Source organism: Gymnoscopelus braueri (genome assembly GCF_963280865.1).
Source record: "Gymnoscopelus braueri genome assembly, chromosome: 9".
In the NCBI taxonomy this organism is placed as follows: domain Eukaryota; kingdom Metazoa; phylum Chordata; class Actinopteri; order Myctophiformes; family Myctophidae; genus Gymnoscopelus; species Gymnoscopelus braueri.
The window spans coordinates 38,392,604-38,409,590 of record NC_137610.1 but is presented as its reverse complement, the minus strand read 5'-3'; the positions used below and the strand labels follow the sequence as shown (position 1 = coordinate 38,409,590).

Here is a 16,987-nt window from a genome sequence, read left to right as displayed (position 1 = left end):
GCACTGCTCCCATTAATCACTCCCTGTCTTCACCCACAGCAGTCTTAATTGAGTGAGAGTTCACAGAAATGCTAATAAACAGCTTAAATTAAGGGAAATTTAATTGTTTTTCTCACATGTCACAGGTCAATGCCTATGTGTCAGAAATGGGAATGAATCAGACCATTGCAAAAATCCTTCTATATCTCTCTTTTGATTTGCTTAATTGCCTGTCTGATGTCTGTCACTGATCATGCGTCCACAGACTTTGCTTTCCTAACATATACATATTCCGTGCCTCTGTCTCATCTTTCTTCCTTCTTAAGTTCTTAACATACTGAGGCAAATATATTTTATGGCTAGTAATGATGATGCCTGTCTTTTTAACCACTCAAACCATATATAAAAAAGCTCTAAAGCTTGTAGATTCTTTGCTAAACTGTCATCCATTTTTGCAGAATGTTCACCTATTATGATATGCCCACAATAGGGATGCTAGGGTTCATGTGGTTAATCCACTTTTTTTTAACATTTAATCAGATTTGGTGAAATACATATTCAGCTCAGCTAGGGGCATATTTTGAAGTGATAATTTCTGCTCTGCAAGTATTGGTACGGATGTACAGATAAGACTAAGCAGTTTGCTAATGTCAAAGGGTGCAACTATACACCAAAAAAATCTAACCACCCCAAGGACATCATAAATACCCATCTGTCAGCTTGGGAATTGTGTGTTATATTAGCCAACTTATAAAATAGGTATGAACAAAAGTTGTATATTCTCATAAACCCGAAATTCAAGAGTTGTACTGTTTTTAAACGTTATCAGCGCAGCATCTGTGAGAAATGGAGAATTTTGTTCCAAGCTAACACATCCATCTACAAGTTGTCAAATTGACTCATAGTCTTCACTGGGCACACTTCCTCCTCTCAGCAACACCCTCTTTCACATGCGTACAGTTACTCATGGTCACACCTGGGACTTGACTGATATTACTACGGTATTCCACTGCTAACCACCGAAAGTCTCCCTGAGGAAGTTTAGCTAAAAATCCCTTTAGTGATAGTTTAGGAGGAAAGCGAAACTTGAGATGCTCCACAAACGTTCCCTGCTATTAAAGGCCTTAGAGACGTCAATAGAGGCCACGGAAAGGTCCTGCTGCCGGCCTCAGCACTTTTCTAGAACTCACCTATGTCTACCACATGGCCACTGCTTCCAGATCATACTTACACATGTCCAACATTTTCTTTAAATGAAGTTCAGCAGCAACTAGAAAGGTGCACAAATCTCCGCCAGGAGGCACGCCCTACCTCCCCATTTTTCTGTGTGTGTGGTGCATCACTAATGACAATGTTTTGGGGTTGTGTGCATGTTACACAATTGTGCAATTTATTTTATTTACTTTTTACTGAACGGTTTTATATCACTCAAGTGCACATTCGGTGGAGGAGTCGGGTTTGGCTGAAAGGGGGATTGGCCATGAAGGTATGAATAAGGGTTTACCCTGGGCGCAATACAAGCTACAACCACCACTGCTCTATAGCTTTGTCGCTCTCAGTCAGCATAGCCTCCAGCTAAACAACACCAGACAAACATGCACAGTGGCAACACGGCAATGAAAAAAACATTCCTGTGTGTGTACGTTTTTGAAGACCCTCCCAATTTGCGGTTGAGGTTGGATTCATAATTACAAATAGATTACACATGACAGTTTATGTTAGGTGATAGGGATTATGTGATTCTGCCTGTGTTTGCCTACTCTATGTGTTTATTAAATATTGTAGAGTGCCACAGGGATCACAAAGTTTCAATTAATTTAGATAATTGTTAATAATAATAGTTTTGCTCAACAAGATAATCTCCACCAATTACTATGCACACACGCACAGACGTGCATGGTAGCTTCATTGGTCAAACAGGTTTTTCTAGCCAAGCATTCACTGCAAATGATTATGTTTATAGATAACTATGTACTGTACAGTAAGTTGCTTTTAGCAGTGAGTCACAGCATGCAGTCCATAGCGATGGCAGCTACACCAGTGGTTCTCAACCTTTTCTGGATCAGGGTCCACTTAAAATTGCGGCCCACCCATTTGATCGCTACTTAACACGGTAGCCGAGTGCATTTTGAGAGCATGTTTATTTTAATGAATCAATCAATCAATTGCGTTCCAGCTTGGATCAATAGAACTACCGTAGTATACTTTAAGCTCCTATTTATTGGCATCAGAATTAATTAATTAATTAAATTAATTTCTTCAAGGTTTAAAGAAAAAATACCATGACATTGTTTTTTTAATTTTAATGTCATATTATCATTAAAGTCTTTGTGTTTTGTCAATTGTTTATAGGCCCACTTGCAATATCCTCAGGCCCACTACAATACACTGATTCTTCCATGCTTTCTTGCTTCATTAAAGGTGCAGTAAGTGATTTTCTTTTGTTGAAATAATAAGTGTTGAATAGCTCTATATTCTGATAGCAATCATTGCTATATGTGTTTGATCAGTAACAGGGGTCTCTCTGTCTCTCCAGCTCTTTAGTAAACTGAAAATTCATTTTCAGAAGAGAGAACTCATACAGGATACAGGACAATCAAGTGAAATGAGCAGACACAATTGGAATGGAACACTATACAACTGAAGCTGATAAATGGGTACTCTCTCCTGATTGGATGAAATCGGTAACCCACCTGAAAATGTATTTTCTGATCATTAAAGAGATGGGGAGACCCATGCTATTGAAAAAACACTCTATAGCAATGTTTACTATATCTTATAGAGGTTTAACCTTCTCTCTCTCTCTCTCTCTCTCTCTCTCTCTCTCTCTCTCTCTCTCTCTCTCTCACAAGTTGCCAGGTTCTGGAAAGAAACAAGCATCCAGTGTTAAATCGTTCGCCATTAACGGTAGCCTCGCAGGAAGTTTCAGCGCATGTTTGACTATCATGAGACTCTACAATGAATCGTAGTAGAGAAAAAAATAACTTTGCATCGGTTATAATAGACGAATTTCCCTAACCCACGCGCTCCCATTATGACAACGGAGGGGGTTTAAAAAATGACGACAGGGGAATCTATGGAAAAAAAGAACGCCACTTTTTACGTCGGTAGGTGAGTAACGAGACATCAAAGATAACACTTAATTTGTCCGGAATTCTCCTTTAATAAACACGTATGTTGTTACTTTAGTACTAAATTACAAAATACAATAAAGTTTGCCAGGCCTTTCTGTTATTTCTGTTGCAGCCCTGAGTGCTCAATCTCCAAGTTAAAACTAATTAAAAACTCATGTGACAATGAGACGGAGTGGATTGACCATGTTATCAATTTAAAATAACCAGGTGAAGACATTGAACATATACCATAGGGTGCATTGTGGATGACATTGTGGATGAGGAGAGAAAGGCACACTGCTGTGCAGTAAGGCAGGGCACTGTTATTTTGATTCGTGTTGTCTGTTTGAACCATAGACTGTATAAAAAGAATGGACGAAGCGAAGCCATTGGTTTCTACAGACCATAAATGAAGCCGATTGTTCAGGAATTTCAAATCCGCCATCTTTCAATATCGCGTCATATCACGTCATATCCTGCAGAATGCCACCAGACCAGTATTGGTTGGGTAGCTTGTCAATCAAGAGCGGGGGCGGGGAATGAATGCTATTGGTTGTGTAGCTTGTCAATCAAATCATCCCGCCCCTCCTCGCGCATAGCCTACTTTATCGTACATTTTTTTATATATGGGACCATAATTTACCAAAACGCATATCATGATGATTGAAAGGAGACTTTAAACTAGCGACTGGAAGTATATAGTATTTATGACAATGTTTATTAAGGTAAGAAAATCAAGTCTAAAGTTCGTCAAAAACCCATCCGCTTGCGTTGAGATAAATTCTTTCTGACACCAGCCAGGGGTAAAACAGCGAAACTACAGGCCAGTCATATGAACTGTCAATTGAACTTCCTTATTCGAGTCAATTTCAAAGCAGGAAGCTGGGCCCTTGGTTTGAACTAATTGAGGCATTTTGTTCAAAACTGACCACTCCTGCAAACTTTGGAAGCCAATCTTGGGCAATCATTAATGACTATAGAGATACCAAAACATTTCCCTCATAATATGGGGTCGTGGTATAAAAAGGTTTGAGAACCCTGTTCTATACCAATTGACAGACAAACTGTAATAATTATTCCAGACGTTCTGGCCAGCTGTTTAAAATCTCATGGGTCAGATTCTTATGACTTTTTGCTCATCTTTCCATAATAAAAGTGTGGTCAAACAAAAACAAAAACAAATAACCCATTTGTAGTAGCATTCATAAACAGCAGGGAGCATAAGTAAGAAGCAGCAGCAGCTAGAATGAACATTGCAATTTAAAAGGTTGCCCTGCAGGGCTTAATTTGTGCCGAAGCTGGCCGGAGCCGAGCTCTGGTACCTGCCTGCTGAGCTCCATTTATTTATTTATCTGTTCCATTTTCTCCAATCCAATCAGTTTTTTTTTCTCACAGTACTTGTCCTGGTCTACCACCAAGACCCGGACCATGCTTTAGAACAGCACGGGAAATGCCACATCCACATCAGTCAGTCTAATTTCAGATCATGCAAACGCTTCAGACAACTGGAATGTATGCATCACACCACAACGGGATGACTGGACAGCAACTGCAGTGGAATGTTATAACATCAGAACCATTTCAAGTATACATTTGGTGGCACAGAGCTCCACACGCTGTGTGATGTGAAAGGCCATTGTTTGAACTGGACTGTCAACACCTTCCAATACCATAGTATGTATGTTTCGTTCAGCCAATTGACTGCTGTACCCCAAGGGATCCACTGTACCAGTCTTAAAGGTTTATACCGTGGGCCTCTAATTCTCTCCATGCATTCCACTACCATTTCTCTACCACTATATCATCCCACCCTACACTTCCCTTCTCCCCTGATCATCTTTCTATTCTTTTTCTTTCTGTCTTCTCATGCCGTCTATAATCACAGACTCCATCCTGCTATTTCTGGGTACATCTGTTTTTTAACATAGCTCGCTATAATTCAACATTTATCCAAAATATACAGTACTGTATCATTACAACAGAGATGGTACTTGTTGTTATATGGGTGTCTGGGTAGCTCAGTCGGTATGGGGCACTTGTCTTTGGACCACAAGGTTCTGGTTTCGAATTCGACCCCAGGCACCATCAACTCAGCACATGATTAGCACAGCTTGGGTAACTAAGTCATGGCGTACTGGGAGCTGATGGTATGTGTTGCGCTCCACCTCAGCAATCAATCTCCCAGGGGCCTAGTGCATTGAAAAGAGGATAGCCACTTTCGGACGATACCAACAATAAGCCACTGTGAGTTACATATATATATATATATATAAACTTTTATTTTTCAGTGTGTGCTCCCTTTTTACAGAAGATTTCCCTTCTTTCCTATTTTCTCTTCATTTATCTTTGTCTGATGTCAAATTAAAGGAAATCTCTTACTTTGTTAAACCATGCATTTGAAAGAAACTAGGTTCTTTGCAAACCTACAGTAGTACACAAACACACAATGTTTTCAGTCCTCGGACCCTTGTCAGGCATATACCTACCATCCATACACTGTATATTCCCCGCGTTCTAACCAACTCAGTGGCCTTGCAGTTAGAGTGTCTGCCCTGAGACTGGGAGGTTGGGGTTCAATCCACAGCTGAGTCACACCAAAGACTATAAATAATCGTACTCAATGCCTCCCTGCTTCACACTCAGCATCAAGGGTTGGATGTGTCCCTGTGACATACTGGTCAAGGTGGTGTACTTGTACATCATGCTAAGGAAACGGGAGATAGGCTCCTGACCTACATACAGTACAATAACGTACTTATTTACGTTCTAACTTTGCCTTATGACAAAAATAGGATTAATATATACTTTATTGTGTACTTGAAACACACTCAGTTTGTACAATGTTGTGAATTGAATAGCAAGATCAATATCCAACTTTACTGGATATTGAAACTCAGGCCTAGTTGCCATAATTTCATTATCTTTTTTCAATCTAATCTTTCTAATCTTCACCAGGACAAAAGATGCAACTGCCTCCCACACCCACTTATAACCAGCTACATACTAACTAGAAAATGCACTCCTCAGAGAGCAGGTCTCCACCATGCAGGCCGGATCTGGCCCAATTTGCCTCTCTCCCAGCAAAATCTGATAAATAAATGTGCAGGCTACTCTCTAAAATGACAATCAATTCACAAGCAAGTAGAACTAATTTGCTCCATCTCAGAATCAGTTTTTCTGCATTCAAACCCAGCACAAGCACACATACACCTATGACAGGGTAAGGTAACTGTACAACACACACTGGCTGGCTATAGCTTGCTGCACCAAAAGAAGTCTTAATGTTTAGGCTACTCCTTTTTAAACACAATGATGAGTGATGACACAAAGACAATGACAACTTGCAATAACTTGCAATAGTCATCTCCCTCACCCCCAGCACAACACTGCCTTACATTATAACTACATACAAAATGCTTAGCCTGACAATTAAAATTGCATACCTTTATTTATCCTTCGTATATTTTTCCACTGATTTAAAAAAAAAAGTGTTGTACTGGCTAGTACTGCACCCTGGTCGGATGGCTTTTACCTCTCCACTTGAATATAAACATGAGCCTACCTACTCCACTCTAACTCGTTGTCACATCATTGCTCAATCAATGACTGTGATGATCAATCATGCGCCATACAGTCTTTATGTCATTATAGCACGCATGTATCACCTTCTTTCCTCTAAACTGCAGCGTAGTTTGTGTGACTGGTTTTACTCATTGCATTAATAACTCTTCAACAATGTTGAATAGCTAGCTGCACTCTTTGATGAGGTGCCGTCCTCAGCCTAACAACCGCCCCTCCCCTCAGCCAGGCTGCATCAGACTCCCAGTTCCAGGCAGCAGACAGACAGGCAGTATCACAAGGTTAATTCACCCATGCACAAAGTGATGTGACTTGCAAACGAGTGATAGAATACCGATCGTGCAAGTGTCGTCATTCAGAAAACCACACCACCAAAAGGAGGCCGCCTAGGTGGCCTATAGGTAGCGCCAGCCCTGCCACCAGGCCGGGTTGCCTACCAAGGGCCCGCAAACTTTGAAAGTCAGTCATAGCCAATCGGAATGGAAATATGAAAAATCTCATACACCTTGATCATATGACTCCAGAGATAATGTGTACCGTTTGAATTTAAGATGAAGACGTTGTATTGCTCGTTGTTGAAATGTACTATACAAATGAACTTGCCGTGTCTTATTTGTGAGTTTTTGTCAAAATTTGTAAGACAAAAAAAGCAGAAAGACTGTTTTGAAGAAAACGCTAAATAGCAGAAAATCTAGCCCAGTACAAATGGCTGGCGCCTATATGGGGAGTTGCATCACGATCCAAGGAATCCAGGGGAAAACATATATTTAGATTTTACAACCCAAGAGATTGTGTGATCCAAGGGTTATAGGGAAAACCATGTGTCGCTACCATGAGGCCGATTTGACAAATTTGAGGTGCCGGTTCTTCCTTGGCCTACTGGGAGTGTGCATGTAAAGTTTCACACCAATCGGTGATTAGCTGCTAACAGACACACAGACAGACAAACATACACACAGACCGACAGGAGCGAAAACATAATCTCAGGCCTTTGGCCTTCGGCCTTAGTTAACCTAGCTACAAGTCAATGCACTTTCTCTTCACATTCCAAAAGACTCAATATGGGAGGAGATTAAATGAGTGGAGAGGAATAGAATAGAATAGAATACTCCTGAAGGGATTTAGTCAAAAAACTGTTAAATGTTAAAACCCCAATACAAACACAAGGAAAGTTATAGCCACAAAGCTGAAATTTGGAGGTTGAAGCCAACACAGACTGCTATAAGTTGAATGCTACAATACATTTGACAAGGCATCCAATGAATCTAGTGGAGATAGAAGTACGACCTAAGGATCATAAGTTACAGCCCAAAATATAAAGTTGCTTGTTATAGTGCAATCATGAGGCCAAGTGAGAGAGATTTTGTAACCTTAGTAACAGCTAAGACTTTGGACCTACAGTATCTGCCAAGTTTGGTCATAATTAATCTTGTTTTTTTTAGATCCCGATACTTACAGTAAAGAATGGAAGAAATGGCAGAATAATAATATACCTTACAAAAACAATAGGATTGGACCCCTAATAAAATTAATAGGTGACTTTTCAGCAGTAAATATAATTAGATGATTTGGCTATAAAATAGTATGTTGGGTATGCTCACATGAACTGAGATGATATATGCTAAAGATCCTCACATGCACAGTGTTCCAATGCCCTCACATCCACTCTTGCATGTGTGTGTGCGTGTGTGTGTGTGTGTGTGTGTGTGTGTGTGTGTGTGTGTGTGTGTGTGTGTGTGTGTGTGTGTGTGTGTGTGTGTGTGTGTGTGTGTGTGTGTGTGTGTGTGTGTGTGTGTGTGTGTGTATACATACAGTAGATACAGACACATTCAGATACTGAAAATGCAATGTATATGGCAACGAAAAAACTCAAATATGCACAACCACAATCCTCCAGGTCTTTGCACTACAAGGGCCTTCCTCTGAAATCATCATCAATTCTACTTTGTTTTGGGGAAAAAGACAAGGTGTGGTTTGTAAAGTTTGAGGCAACTTTTCACTACTGTATCTACAGTAGGAGTTACGTTACGATACTTAAACACATATCCTCAGATAACTTCCTCACAAGAATAACTGAAGAGGTTCTTACCAGAATGTGTCAGTGATGCAGTGTGTGTGTGTGTGTGTGTGTGTGTGTGTGTGTGTGTGTGTGTGTGTGTGTGTGTGTGTGTGTGTGTGTGTGTGTGTGTGTGTGTGTGTGTGTGTGTGTGTGTGTGTGTGAGAGTGAGTGCGTGTGCGTGTGCGTGTGCGTGTGCGTGTGCGTGTGCGTGTGCGTGTGCGTGTGCTATGCACACATGTCAAACTGCAATATTCCATTAACATCAAGAGAAACAGATGTTAAGGTCAGAATTGTGTGTGTGTGTGTGTGTGTGTGTGTGTGTGTGTGTGTGTGTGTGTGTGTGTGTGTGTGTGTGTGTGTGTGTGTGTGTGTGTGTGTGTGTGTGTGTGTGTGTGTGTGTGTGTGTGTGTGTGTGTGTGTGTGTGTGTGCTTGTGCGTGTTTGCGTGCGTGCGTGCGTGTGAAGCATAGCTTGTAAGTGGTTTCATTGCTCCAGAAAGTGCAAGCATGGGTCATTTTGAGATCCATGTTTCCCTGTTAACCTCCCTGTAAACCTCATCTCCACGGAGACTGATAGAGAGGCACAAAGAGGAATGGAGGGATCAGAAAACTAAGGACTAAAAGTCTAAAAACCCCACTAGACTAAAGTGGTTTACTTTGAACCAACCGACACTGCCATCCTTAGAGCCCTGCAATCTAGTCTGTGATTATTGTCTCCGCCAGGCTGAAGGCGTGTGTGTGTCTGTCCGTCCGTCAGTCCGTCCGTCCGTCCGTCCGTCCGTCCGTCCGTCCGTCCGTCCGTCCGTGAACAGCTAATCTCCAGCTACCTTGGCCAGATCGACGCAAAACTGTGCACACACACTCCCTAGATGCCTGGATTTTCACATCGGCCTGTTATAGCACCACCAGGAGGCAGATAATAATCTGTACACAGTGGCCCTCATTTATCTTTATCATTTATCTTTACCTTATTTAACGGAGCGTAAAAACCTGCTTATATTTTTCTCCATACATTCGGCCGTAAACCAACGTCGAAGTCACATTTATCAAAGGATCCTATACAGCCAATCCTAGCGTACATCAGGTCGGAGCTTTGATAAATCTCACATCTGAAAACGAGCGTCATTTAAATAACACGCCCTTAAATATTCTCAAAACGCCCCGATTTTACGACATGAAGAACCAGAATACGCCCAAACACATCATGAAAAGCCAATAAGAAAGAGTTTACCCCGCTCGCCTCGCCACACACGCTCACGCCTCTCTCTCTCTCTCACACACACACACACACACACACGCATACGCACACACACACACACACACACACACACACACACACACACACACACACACACACACGCCCGTCCAACTCCGTAGCGTAGCGGTACAATCTTTGTCACGTAGGCAGGCTTGTAGCCTACATGAATGACATATTATGGTACCAATCACATCGCCATGAATGGAATACGTTTGTATATTAATTTATTTAACCCATACCGAGCAGTGCGCGTTCGAGTTACACTAAAATAAAGGCTATTCCCATTTCCCAGTGAGACTCAGACCGTCGGACGGGCGAGTCCCGTCCCGCGCCGCATTAATGAGAGATAGCCTGGAGAGAACATTAATGGATGGAGGCTGGTGTGTGTTGGACCGTGGGTTAAATGTCTTATCTCCCGGTGGCCATGAAAATATAACAGCAGCGCCGTTGCGCCGGTCTAAACTCCCGAAAATGCTCTCGCAGAAGCGCTCGTATATTTTAATGTAATGTATGTTACATTGTACAAGCTCACAAGCGTCGCATCGCGACGCATTGTGAGCTTGTAGATCTGCTATTTTCAATGCAGCCAGATCTGCAATCTTATCTGATTGACTGTTAAAGCATTTTGTTTAAATTACTTTATAAAATGTTATATTTTCACAGGGATTATTTATTAGATATATATTTTGGAGTGGATTATGTGTCCAGATTTCTGTCAGAAAGTCAGAAAATGTTGCTCCGCAGGTCTAGAATGGAATAAACGGGCGCAGCCAACGTCAACAACTGCTATCGACCAGACGTGAGATCTCAGCGTACGGTAGGCTGAAACCAACGTCAGGATCAAAAGAAAACCACTAATCTAATCTGCTCTGAGGAAGGCTGCGGCCGAAACGCGTTATTTTGGAGTGCCGTTATACTTTATTTTGGAGTGCCGCTTTTTTCCACTTAGGTAGTTTTCTTTTGAGTTATTTACACAGCTGAGCACCCACTGCCTAAACTAAGAAGGCATCCAGAGGAAGCGCACCGGTTTTCCTTTCTTATTCACCAACGTCAGGATATATTGATAAATGCAGAACGTTTTGGTGATCTCGCCGTACGCCCATTATTTGGTCTGCACCGCGTTGATAAATGAGGGCCAGTATCTCTAAAGTCATGTGATCTACATTCCAGCCTGTGGTTTTTGAGATACTGTATCTTACAACACTGTCAGTCCATGTTCAATGGACAAACCAATCAACTGACCAACTCCGCCATTACAGCCCCGCCAGCTAGTGGGGCTAAAATGGAATGTATGCTTGCACATGCCATCTCCATATCCACTTTTCACTCTCACTCTCATATCTCTCATATTTATGCCAGACTAAGTTAATCCTTTACTTTAACACAGAAATACATGTGTGAGCGGTTTGTGATTAAACATTTTCACGCAGGCATGAAATAAAACACCTCTGGTGACATCGCTGATGTCATCGCTGATGTCACCAGAGAACAAACACATGTCTCTTACCAAACAGGCCTCCCAGCAGGCAGCTTGATATGGATGGCTGGATCATATTCTGACTTGAGCTCTGACCTTTAGTTACCCAGCGCCTTCAGAAGAACTCAGTGTGTATACACGTGCGCACAGACACACTGACACACACTTTGGTCCACAGTTTGTCAGTGTGTTCAGTGGCAACAGATTGTGGTGGAGACAGGCTTCAGAGATTCCTCAGGTTCTCCTAGTGTTGCTAAACATTGCTGAATCAGCAGAAACGCCATTCATTCACACAGGTCCACTGGTTGGTATTCCCTGTTCCTCAGCTTCTTATTGCCCTGGAAAGCCTGAAAGCATGAGGAACAGAAAAATAGCATAAGTGCATGCATAAAGAAATAACAGGTATTCAGGCAGACAGACAAAATGTATGGGGGTGGTGGGAGGCAAATGTGACACTGACAGAGACACAGTAGTAATGTAATACCACGGTGAAAGAGTTTGAAAGCATCGTAAATAATAAACTCATTCAAACTCATTCAAACAGTAGTTTGATTCAACAAGTGTAGTATTGTGGCATGAATATAACAGGAGCTAGTATTAATAATAAAATAACCTTCACTGACGCCTAGACAATAAAATCATCATTTAAATCTGAGAGTGTACAGATGTAGGGTTACAAATGGATAAATTAATAGTACTGAGCATTTTACTGCATATGTCTACAACAGTTCTGCTTTGGGGGTCATACTGTGATGATGAATGTGCTCACTAGAACCACCTGAGGTACTCATGCTCTGTGATTCTTTATTATGGACATAATAATGTCCATAATAAGGCATAATTAGTCAGCACCTTTCTTTTTCCCTAAATGACTGAAGAGTATGTTAATAACTATCAATATCAAAAGACATTCACTTATACCGATCCCAAATCTGAGGCTCTGCTATGGGAGTCGGGGTCACAGACAGCGATGAATAGCAGCCCTTGTCTTCCATCCAGTACAGAACAGTGCCGCAAAAAGTAATACGATTCTCAAAGCAAAAATGTGTCAGTTAAGAAAACATTTAAACCGACAGGCAGTCTGAAACAGGCACCACTGTACCTTTACAGTGGCAGTGTGAAATGACAACACAATTGGTGAGCCTGACTTTTTCTTTCAAGTCATCACAACTAAGTCCTGTTTTTGCTCATCTTACCAAAGTGATGGGAGTTAAACACACCTACGACTGCTGCTGACATCAGTGGCCGATTACTTCATATTCATTATTTTCCCTAACGAGGGCATTCGACAACCATTGTTATTTTTATCCATGAGAAAGCTGAGAGGGTTGAAAGACTGGATCTGTGGTAAGAGGTGGAAAGTTTGTGCATGGCAAGACTCTACTTCCTGAACTTCCTGACTGAGCCAGTGCTGCTGCACCAATAAAGAATAAGAATCCCACAATGCTCTAATTTTGGTCACACTTTACTTGAGCATGCAAAGTCATACGCATAATTAACACTTAAAGGGATACTTCACTTTCGGCGGGGGGAAACATTTAAAAAATTTATTAAAAATAAATGAAAAAAGTAATGGAAAATTCATGGCCCCCTCACGCATTAGAGTGTCCTACTAATGTGTGAGGGGGCCTTTATTTTGCCATAACTTCTTTCATTTTTTTTTAATATATATTTTTAATGTTTATTTTATGTGAAAGTGAAGTATCCCTTTAATTAATTATGAATTCATGCTGAACTCATACATTAATTCATCATGAATGTATCACACTGCCAGGTACTATGCATCCGTTTTTTTTAGCTTCTGCCAGTTTTTTTTTCTCCAACCTTTTTAACTCATCATTAATTCCCAGTCCTCGCCATTAACTAATGGTGCGGTCACTACTATAACTTGCAATGAGTAAGATATAATATCCTTTATGCCAAGGATACCCGAGAGGGTAATTAGATGGTAGGATTCCATAATACTGTCATGTTTATGGGTATGTGGCAGTGGCTCAGGGGTAGAGTGGCCGGGTAGAGTGAACTGGAAACCACAAGGTTCCCAGTTCGATCCCAGGCTGGGGGGCTCCACCAGAGAGTTAGTGTCGAAATGTCCTTGAACAAGTCGCTGAACCCCTAATTGCTGAGCAGGTTGGTGCCTTGCATTGTTTCCTCCGCCATGTGTGTGTGAATGTAATGCACAATCTATGTAAAGCGCTTTGGATAAAAGCGCTATATAAATGCACCATTTATGTAAAAATAAAAGTTTTGTCATTATTATCTTATATTCCACACGAGTATTAGCATCATGTCTTTGTTTTGTCTTATTTATTTTGTCTTTTCTGCTCAGTATGTTCTATGATGTTTTTCATTTTCATTTCTTATTCATTTTTTAATTTTTTTTAATTTTTTGTTTTTAGAAACTAATACATTCTAATTGTATGTAATGTAAATGGTGAGATTCTCGTATAAGCCCTCCTAGGATTTCTTACCTCACCGGCACAACAATATTCTGTCATCTTTCCTAGGAAATAAGTAGTATACTATGTGTATGTATATGATTCCGGTTGTGCAAATCAATTAATCAAATCAAGTGCTCATATGCGGGTAGGAGTAGCGAGGAGGGTCGGTCTCTGGTGGTCGTTCAGAGTGGAATTAATGATGAGATCATGATTAATTAATGAGTTCATCATTAATTCACCATTAATTAAGCGTTAATTACCTGTATGAATTTGCATGCTCAAGTCAAGTGTGACCAATATTTATTTATTTTTACAAAAGGGTGATAACTAGTGTGAGAATGTGTTTGATAACTTCATCATGTGTGTTAAGACAGTAGAGCAGACATTTGTGTCAACAGTCATTATATAGCCTACAGACTAATCTGGCGAGGCGGCGGGTTTCTCTCCAGCTGATGCCAAATTAAGCAGGGAAATATCAAGACAACTATTTAAATTAAAAACAGTAAAACAGCTGCCACATTTGTATCTTTTTTTTAAATTTGCAGTGTCTTGACATGTAGTCTCAGCTTCCTAACCCAGGGAGAACGCTAACTGGAGTTTCAGTATAGGCTACAGTACATGCAGTAGATTGGAGATGTTATATTTGTCTGAGTGGTGAGCGGAGCAGGCGAAGGGCTTTATATAGGCCTTATGGTATAGGCCTACGCCCACCATAATATGTCATACAATCATATAGGCCAGTGGTTCTCAACCAGTGGTCCGGGGACCACCAGTGGTCCTTGAGGGGGTTCCAGGTGGTCCCCAGCTAAATGATGGAGAGTTGGTAATCAAATGGACCCTTATAGATCTTTAAGTCTTGAGTGTAAAATTAAGTCGCTCATTTTACGCTCTCAAGAGTTAAATTATTGTTAAACATCTGCATTACTTAATCAAATAATTGTTATTTTGATCAACGTTTGCCTGTTATCTTTCCTATGGTAGGCTACCACATCAATACAGCATGGAATTGTGGTGTGGACAAATTGGTATCCAACTCTAACAAGCGGTATAAGAGCTGAGATTGGTGCTGGTAAAGGATGGGACAACGAATGGACCAATCGCGCTCTTCATGGGACTGGGAGATCCCCTGAAGAGGGATCCCATTGCCATGACGAGAGATCCCTTGAAGAGCGCGATATTTTTAGTCGCTCCTATTTGGGTGACTGGTGGGCTTGTGACTTAGTGAGTGAGAGTGACCTGTGAGTGACGGGGTTCAAGCGGCTGGAAAAGAAAATGTAGGCTACTGAGTTCAGCACGATTGTATCATAATTTCATTAGGCTATAATAATTTACAGTAGCCTCATTGTAAATGAAATCTGGGTGAAATCAATGTTTGTATTTTCAAGTAAACTTGCAGCAACGGTCGGTCAATGCCTCCCCTCCTGCAGGGTTAGGGTGCTGCACTGGTGATAATCCTCACTCACACAGCCACGTGCGACCTGTCACGACAAACATGCATTCGTGTGCATATTATATGAATTGGATATTTATATTTTTAACTCTTAATCTGACTCTCGATCTGGTCAACTCGTTCGCCGGGACACACGTGCGCGGCCGTGCGCAGAGAGAGAAAGAAATGCTCTTCCATTTCTTGAGGCTGAGTTATTGATCCCTTTCTTCATTCCCTTAACAGCCCCATTCATATTTCGTATATGGAAATACCCACCATATGCCATATGCTACGATTAGGCAATACCCTTTCTTTAAATAAAACTTTTAAAAAAAATCATATCTGCATAGGTGAATATATAAGGCTACTGGAAATTACACCCTATTAAAACTCTATTACCAAGCATGTAAAACATGTTTCTAGCGCCCCTGTTGAAGCGCACACCTGAAGAAAGTGAAAGCACGAGCTGTAGCCTCTGTACCCGAGCCCCAACATCAATTTAAAACATACATTACAAATATATACACACCTGTTTCTCCAGGGAATGTTGGCGTTTTTAACCCTTAAAGATGTGCAGGATCACACAGCGTGTCGCCTTACTGTCACACACATTGACAGAACGAAGCCAACTTCCACCGATGCAGGAGGCTATATATCCGTTCAGAGATGGTGTGTTAATGGGCAGTCATTAAACTGCGCAGCGACCTGAAGGAATCCGGGTCTCAGCAAAACAAAAATTAAAGTAATCTAGGAAAATCCAGTGCGTCCCTCCTTCTCCCCACGTTGTCGCGCTGCGCTCCGTGTGTTGCCAAGTGCGCAACAGCCAACTGTAGGTCTAACAGCGCCTGCATGCTCTCCTCCCCTAATAGGTGATAGGAAGGAATACCAAAACGCTCGCCCCAAAACATAGTCGCCCCGGGGGAAATCCGGCAGTATTCACCTGGTATTAAATAAATAAATAAACGTAACCTCAGTAAATTATGCCTAAACGAAACCTAACCTTATTCCTAAACGTAACCCCAGTAAAACAGTGCGAAAACCTAACCTTATTCCTAAACTTAACCTCAGTGAAACTATGCCTACTAGTGGCAGCGGTGGCCTAGTGGTTAGAGGGGCGGCCTTGATACCGGAAGGTCCCTAGTTCGATTCCCCAATTCATCACATCAATCATGAATCACCGCTGAATAGCCCTTGAGCAAGGCTTCCATGCAGGGTCTGGCTGTAAATAAGTTTCGCACTTAGTCCAACACCCTGGGTAAACAACAAACTTTGCTTTGCTTTGAATAACCCTACAATTATTTCGAACCTTATTATCCTCAGTAAAAAAAAGCAATGGGGGTAAGCGTGTTTTGGGGCGAGTCTTCCGGTTACCGGTGACAGACTATGTAAACTGTCGTCACAGTGCTGAATGTTGTGTGAACCAAATCATATCTCGAATTACAAATTTTACTTTCTCTTTCGATACGTCACTCACATACGGTCACTTAAAGTCCAACTAGCCATTGTTGTGAGCCTTGAAGCCTAATATATCCGTTGCATATTGAAATCCCAAAATATATAGTTACTGCTACGCTGACATGGAGCCAAACATCAGATAGAGATGTTATAGTTAATCGTGTTGTCATGATAGCCCTGGATATCAATATATTTTTCC

General features: G+C 41.3%; 1 protein-coding gene across 3 annotated transcripts in view; it reads right to left on the bottom strand.

Moving 5' to 3' along the window:
• il34 (interleukin 34) overlaps window positions 1-16,183 on the bottom strand; it is a 29,273-nt gene extending 13,090 nt beyond the window's left edge. The window contains exons 1-2 of one of the 3 annotated variants that reach the window (XM_080437484.1): window positions 15,863-16,183; window positions 11,494-11,810 (exon numbers count right to left, since the gene is read on the bottom strand). In XM_080437484.1, coding sequence (XP_080293610.1) covers window positions 11,494-11,539 — 46 coding nt within the window. In that variant the 5' untranslated portion in view covers window positions 11,540-11,810; window positions 15,863-16,183. The remainder of the gene's footprint in view (window positions 1-11,493; window positions 11,811-15,862) is intronic. The other 2 variants (XM_080437485.1, XM_080437486.1) reach the window with 2 other exon arrangements.
• Between the last annotated feature and the right edge of the window lie 804 nt (window positions 16,184-16,987).